At 35.5% G+C, this 8,023-nt stretch overlaps 1 protein-coding gene across 1 annotated transcript in view; it reads right to left on the bottom strand.

The window, feature by feature from the left end:
• The window catches only part of TMPRSS15 (transmembrane protease, serine 15), a 313,147-nt gene that overhangs the window by 112,870 nt on the left and 192,254 nt on the right, over positions 1–8,023 (bottom strand). The window contains exon 14 of the mRNA XM_006873157.1: positions 2,458–2,547. Within this exon, the coding sequence (XP_006873219.1) occupies positions 2,458–2,547 (90 nt within the window). The remainder of the gene's footprint in view (positions 1–2,457; positions 2,548–8,023) is intronic.

Genomic DNA, 8,023 nt, shown 5'->3' on the forward strand with positions numbered 1-8,023 from the left:
AAGAGCAAATTTCTGAGTATGTTTTACATCCAGTTTTGGTCTTTAAGGTGTTTTAATAGCCTTGTGCTTTCTTCATATATGATGTTTTTTATGTCATCCAACAACACTACTAGTCTTCAGTCATTAGTGTCTAATGTATCAAATCTGTTCTTAAGATGATCTCTAAATTCATGTGGCATACACTCAAGGTCAGAGCTTGTTTTAATTTTCTTCATATCCAACCTGAATTTGAATATGGAGAACTAATGGGCTGTTCTACAGTCCCTATCTGGCATTGTTTTGGTTGATGATATTGAGCTTCTTCATCATCTCTTCTCACAAATGCAATCAATTTGATTCCTGTGTATTCCATTCAGTAAGGTCCATGTATACAGTCATCATTTATGTTGTTGAAGAAAGGTATTTACAATGAATAAGTCTTACAAAATTCTATCATGTGATCCCGAGCAGAGCTGGCATTCACATTTTTCAATTACCAATCCTTCATCTATGTTTCCAACTATCACATTTAAATTACCAGTAATTATTAATGTATCCTTACTGCATGTTTGATCAATTTCAACCTAAAGAAGTGGGTAGGATTCTTCAATATCATCACTGGCTTTTGTGTTGTTGAGTCACTTTGAGTAATAGAGGTATTGGCTGGTCTTTCTTGTAGGTGTATGGATACTATCTTATCACAGACAGTAAACACTTCAAGAGAGACCTTGAAATCTTTGGATGATGAATGAAATGCCAATTCACTTCAGATTGTCTTTCACAACATATTAAACCATATGTTTGTCTGGTACAAAATGGTCAATACCAGTCCATTTAAGCCCATTAATGTCTGGGATATCTTATGTTTATACATTCCATCTCATTTATAACTACTTCAAATTTACCTAGATTCAAATTTCATACTTTCCACATTTGGATTTTGAATGGATGTTTACAACTGCTTATTCGCATTTTGAGTTGTGTCCTATCAGTAAATAAAGATCTTAAAAGCTTTGTTTTATTTGCATCATTAAAATTAATTCTACTCTGAGTATCTTTGAAACAGTATAACAAGAATGCTCCCTAGAAGAGAGGATGATGAGACGTAGTCTCTAGTTCTTTGGACATGTTGTCATGGGAATATATCCCTAGAAAAGAACATCACATTTGGTAAATTGGAGGGTCAGCAAAAAAAAAGGATGACACCATTAATATGAATTGATACCTGGCATGAGCAATGGGCTCAACTATAAAAATGCTTATGGAAATTCTGGAAGACTGGGCAGTGGGTATAGGGGTGTTCAGATGGATATAGAGTTCCTATTAGTTGGAAATGGATATAGTTGTAGAAATGATTGAGTTGGAGATGGATATAGAGTTCCTATGAGTCAAGAATCAAATGACATATTACATTAGGGTAATCTGCTGCACAAGACCTTTTTAAAATGCTGAAGAGCAAAGATGTCAGCTGGAGGACTAAGGTACACCAGACCCAAGTTGTGGTATTTTCAATAATGTCATATATATGTGAAAGCTGGACAGTGAATAAGGAAGACCTTAGAAGAATTGATGCATTTGAGCTATGGTGTTGGAGGAGAATATTGAAAGTTATCATGGGTTGCCAAAAGAACCAACAGATCTGTGTTGGGAGAAGTGCAACCAGAGTGCTCCTTGGAGGCCAGGATGGCCAAACGTCATCTCTTATACTTTGGACATAATGTCAGGAGGTACCAGTAGTTGGAGAAGGATATCATGTTTGGTAAAGTGGAGGGTCAGAGAAAAAGAGGAAGACCCTCGGCTAGATGGATTGGCAATATGATAGTATCACTGAGCTCAAGGGAGGCAACACTTGTGAGTTTGGCCCAGGACCGGGCAGTGTTTCATTCTGTTGTGCATAGAGTCGCTATGTGTCGGTACCAACTTCATAGCACCTAACAACAACAATGAGTTGGAGCTGACTTAATGGAGCTTAACCACAATTACATCAGCAATAAACCTTGTCAACTTTTTCAAACTGTATTGGTTCTAGTCGATATCTATTAAAATGTTGATGTTCCCATTGTCTTTTATTTTTAATACTACTATGGAATTGCAAACTTATTATATATCTAACAGATATCATATGAATGCACATGGAGAGCTATTAGGATAGTAGTATCTGAAATAAGACATTCTTAAAAGAATTGTTGTGAAAATGAACAGAAATAATGTATATTAATAATTAGCACAGTGTCCAGCCTAAAATAAATGCTAAAATTTGTTAGCAATTATAATTGTGATCATAATAGTAAGTAATCTTATAACTGACAGATGTTTCTACCAAATATTTAATATACTAAATGCATTAACATATTAAATCTTGGTAGGTACAACTATTAAAATTATATTTTTAAATATTGACAAATTTTGATGTGGCAAGGGATACATAATATTGACATATGCATTTGTTCTTGATAACCTAGGGAAGAAATGACTTACAGAAAGCTTGATTTGGGTAGTTACTTGGAAAATTCATAGAACTTAGTGTTGTATTTGGCTCCCACAGTTCAAAAGGTCCTCCACAGTCCGCTGAAAAGGAAAGCAGAGAAAAATTATTGATAATGCAATGTTTATTTGAAAGAGAAAACACTGTATACCAGCAAATTTCTAATTGAATTTCTTGGAATGCTAGTTTTGAAAGATAATGTGTGTGTGTGTGTGTGTGTGTGTGTGTGTGTGATATACTACATATAGAACTAAGATCAAATGAATAAGAAAACTTAATTTGAAGAAAATATAAAACTAGGATAAATATTCTCTTTAGATAAGGAAATGATACTATAATCTGTTAGGAATAAGAACATAGACAGCATAATTAAATATGTCTGCATCTATGTGAGTGACCTCAATCATGCTATTTTCTTTTATCACTCTTTTTCAGTACTGCAGGATAATGCACTGGACTGCAAAGTTTGTTTGAATCTTAAGGTTGGCCATTGAAACTCACCAGCTGCTCCTCGAAACCCAATACAGGATCACTATGAGTCGAACTGACTGAACGGCACTTAACAAATCATCATATACCTTACGTTTTTAGATACTTTTGGATTAATGTGTATCTTTCAAATTTGCATGTAATAGATTTAGGTTTAAATTTCATATGTACATGATGGATTAGAAAAAAGATAGTTGCTCTTTCTCAACTGTGGTGTCTTTGCTAATTTATCCTGATAAAACAGAGGGTCAGCAAAAATAAAAAGAGGAAGACTCTCAATGAGATGGATTGCATAATGGCTTCAACAACAGACTCAACCATAAAAACAATTAAAAGACAGCATAGAATCAGGCAGTATTTTATTCTTTTGTACTGCAGGTTTCTATGAGTCAGAAACCTAACAACAACAACATCTTAAAAAAGTATGGACTATTTTATATGACCTCCTGGGATAGGCTTGTCCTGGCTTACTTGAACTCTTGCAGCTTAGGAATAATACTTGCATTTCTTACAAAGTCAAAAGGTCTGTAAAGTTTTTACATGCACATTGTCTCATCTAGGGAGAGAACATGATGCAATAAAATGATGTGTTGGAGATGATGGATTTAAAGAGTTGTTCTGAGATACTTAATATCTCTATGATTTTATGTATGTATGAGGAGACTTCAAAATGCTCATGAAAAAGTCCATTACCTTTTCATTCGATTTCCCAGAAACCTTTGAAACACCCTCGTGTATGTACATGATTATTGCCTCATCTCACATTTACTATATGCAAACATTATATATGTTTGCATAATATAAAGTGTCATTGTTAAGTGCCATCCAGTCAGATTTGACTCATAGTGATCCCGTATAGGATTTATCAAGGAGTGGCTGATGAGTTTGAACCACCCCAGCCATGCAGTTAACAATCTTATACTTATCCTATTATATATTAGGGATTTTCTGGGTTGTAAATAAGTATCAGAAATAATTTAAGCAAAGCTCATATACATTACCTAAAGAGAGAGGGCAATATTCAATATGTACTGGTTTTCAAAATATCTTCATGGATGAATTTATTAGCAGTTAAATGGACAGAGATTTAGAGATCTTCAGTCACTTTCTTAAGCTACACATTCATTCACCCAGTATAACTCGAAGTCATCCTACAGTATATTAATTTCGCCCAATGTCTGTTTTTTCACTACTTTCCATCATCTGGTTCAACCCACAGGCAGGATTCAGATTGAGTCCCTGCTGAGTGGAACTTGATAGGTACATAAAAAAGAGATGGAGAGCAGAAGACAATATGAATTAAAGGATTGCCAAGTCAGGTCACTGATGGCTAGATCTAGATGAAAGAAAGCAGAGAGGAAGGCATTTGAACCTTAAAAACAAATAAGGATGGGTTCGTCATGGAAAAACAGCTCAGGAATGCTGACTGTAAGCTCCCATGGCCACTGTTCATCTGTGACTGAATAAATGATTGATCATCTTTTAAAAATTCATGAAGAAGAAATTACCACAACCCTCCATACTCCCAACATACCTCATTTAATTTTAATAATTCTCAGCTGTTATGAAATACTGTCTTTATTTCTCAGTGAGGCTAATGGGGAAGGATATTGCAGGGACAGATAAAACAATGCAGATTAAAGAAGGCTGTCTCTTTCTATGGAGTCCTGGTGTAGTGCTGTAGAATCAGCACTGGTCTGCTAACCACAGTGTTGTTGATTCAAACCCACTAACTGCTTCTTGGAAATCCTATACAGGGTCTCTATGAGTTGGAACTGCCTCCATGGCACTTAAAAGCAACAACAAATGTCTTCCTATAAGGGACCCTGGTAGTATAGTGGGTTGTACATTGGGTTGCTAACAAGAAGGTCAGCAGGTCAAGGTCACCAGGGTCATGAAGAGTCAGAACTGACTAGACAATGTACAATCACCACCTCTTCCTGTTGCATAAACGGAGCCATGGCTAGTGTAGCCAGCGGTTGCTTTGCTTGGTTGTTAAAACCACTATCCTCATTTTCTCTTCAAGAAAAAGGAAAAATTTCTGTATTGCATACTAACACTCATAAGTCTATATAACATAGTAGCCTATGTTTTAATAAATGCATTGCATTTTCACACAATTGAACACTCTATTATATGTAAATATGAGCAGTTAATATTTAGTAAACACACAATAAAAGGTAAAATGTCTTCAAGTATAATTCTTAAGACTGGCAAGAGAAGCAGTTTACATGGCACTTCTCGGTTTTTAAAAAGTCCTAGAAAATTCATTTCTTTAAAATACTTAAATTGTTTTTGAAAGGTACTTCAAATAAAATTTTATATCAAATAACTGACTAGCATGATAGCTCTGATCTTTGGAATGTTAAGCTATTTCAGTTACTCTGTATATAAATCACTGGAAGAAACTGGCAAAAGCACTATAAGCTATTTAAAATATGATGGCACAATTTATGTTAATGATAGTATGACTCTGGAGAAGACAAAGCATATACTTAAGAGAGGAGCCAAAGACTCATGAACTGCAATTCTGGATATCAGTCATGCTGTGTCTTTCGATAAACTGCCCTGACACAGACAGTGAGACTTAAATAGCTTGGCTATTACAGGGAGTTGTATTCATCAACAGTTTTTAAATGCTTTCATTTTCTTTTTTCTTGGTGCTGTTCTCAAAACACTTATATGCTGATTAATTTCTTAGTATGCTAATAGGGATTCTCACCACATACAATATGAAAGCTGCCTGCAGTACTTTACAAAGTAGTTGACTTCAGGCATGCCATTTATTTGTTTATTTATTTTTAAGAGGTTAGGATATTTTATGGGTTTAGGGTTTTAAAGGTGTAGTTTTTTTTTGTTTTTGTTTTTTTTTTAAGTTACATTCAGGTAACCAATAAAGACTTTTTTCTTTTTTCCTTTTAGTGTGGGTATTTTTTCTTAAGCTTTTACAATAACAGTCCTATGCAGTCTTTCTCCTTTTGTGGCTCACAAATTTCACTCAGCATAATGTCCTCAAATTTCATCCATGTTATGTGGTGGCTTACAGCTTCCTTGTTATTCTTCAAGGTAGCATAACATTCCATTGTGTGTATGTACCAAAGTTTGGTTAGCCATTCTTCCACTCATGGGCACTTAGGTTGTCTCCATTTTTTTGCTATTGTAAATAGTGCTGCTATGTATCTACTTGTGATATGGCCGATTTTTCTTGTGGATAAATACCAACTAGAGGGATTACTAGATCATATGGCATTTCTATTTCCAACTTTTAGAGAAGGCACCATTTATCCTCCCAGAGTAGTTGGACCATTTTGCAATCCTGCCAGCAATGTAGGAGGGTCCTAGTCTCTTCACATCCTCACCAGCATTTATTGTCTTCTTCTTTTTTGAACTTCATTGTTATTGCTGGTGTGAAATGATATCTCATTGTTGATTTTGATTTGCATATCACAGCTCCCTGAATGTGCCCTATGTCTTCTGATCTCAGAAGCTAAGTAGGGTCAGGCCCAGCTATGACTTGGATGGGAGACAGCCTGAAAATCCTAGGGGCAGTAGGAGTAAACTTAAAAAAAGGAGTCCTGGTGTGGCGCTGTGGGCTAATGTGTCAGAGTGCAAAGCCATTTGAACTGCAAGTTGGTGGTTCAAGCTCACCAGCTGCTTCTTGGAAACGCTATACAGGGTTGTTATGGGTCATAATTGACACTACAGCACTTTGCAACAACAATGGCTAGTGATCATGAACATTTCTTCATATATTTATTGACTGCCTAAATCTCTTCCTTATGGAAATGTCTGTTTTATGTCCTGTGCCCATTTTTCAATTGGGTTATTTGTCTTTTTATTGTAGAGGTTTTGTAGTTTCCCATATATTTTAGAAATGAGTCCCTTGTCTGATGTCACTGTAAAAGATTTTTTCCCATTCTATGGGCTCCCTTTTTACTCTTTTGTTGAAGTCTTTTGATGCACAGAAGTTTTTAATTTTTAGTATTTCCCAATCATCTAGTTTGTCTTCTTTTGTTTGTGCAATTTTAACAATGTTTGGTAGTGTGTGTGAGCTCTGTATTGTTGTTATTGTTATGTGCTGTGGAGTCGGTTCCGACTCCTAGTGACCCTGTATAGGGTTTCTAAGGCTGTAAATCTTTACAGGAGCAGAAAGCCTCATCTTTCTCCCGCAGAATAGCTGGTAGTTTCGTACTGCTGACCTTGTGGTTCGCAGCCCGATTCGTAACCACTACGGCTACCAGAGCCACTTGTGCTCTATATTAGCCCCCTCAAATTTGTCCCTATTTTTTCATTTATGGCCTTTATAATTCTAGGTTTCACATTAAGGTCTTTAATCCATGCTGACTTGGTTTTTGTATAAGACTTAATCTAAAATCTTGTTTCAATCTTTTGCATATTGATTTCCAGTTCTGCCAGCACCATCTGTTGAAGAGATAATCTCATCCCCATGCAATATATTTAGGCCCTTTGTCGAAAATCAGCTGGCTGTATGTGGATGGTTTCATTTCTGGATTCTCCATTCTGTTCCATTGATCTATACATCTTTCATTGTACCAGTACCAAGCTATTTTGAACACTGTAGCTGTGTAATAAATTTTGAAATCAGGGAGTAACAGGCCTCCATTCTTCTTCTTAAGCAGTGCTTTGCTTATCCTGGGTCTTTCCTTTCCATATAAAGTTGTGATTGTTTTTTCCATCTCTTTGAAGAATGTCATTGGAATCTGGATAGGCATTGAATTATATGTGTAGATTGTTTGGGCACTACTGACATTTTCACAATGTTAAGTCTTTCTATCCAGGAGCATGGTATATTTTCCCATTCTTTGTTTTTGTTTTTGTTTCTTGTAGTAGTGTTTTGTAGTTTTCTTTATGTAGGTCATTTGCTTCTCTGCTTACATTTATTCCTAGATATTTCATCCTTTGGGCATTATTGTAAACGGTATTGCTTTCCTAATGTCATTTTCAGTGCTGTCATTGTTACTATAAAAAAAAATAATCCAACTGATTTTTTATGTTAAACTTACACCCTATCACTTTGCTGATACTTTCAAAGAGGTAGTAGCTTTTTTT

Source organism: Chrysochloris asiatica, unplaced genomic scaffold (genome assembly GCF_000296735.1).
Source record: "Chrysochloris asiatica unplaced genomic scaffold, ChrAsi1.0 scaffold00225, whole genome shotgun sequence".
Classification (NCBI taxonomy): domain Eukaryota; kingdom Metazoa; phylum Chordata; class Mammalia; order Afrosoricida; family Chrysochloridae; genus Chrysochloris; species Chrysochloris asiatica.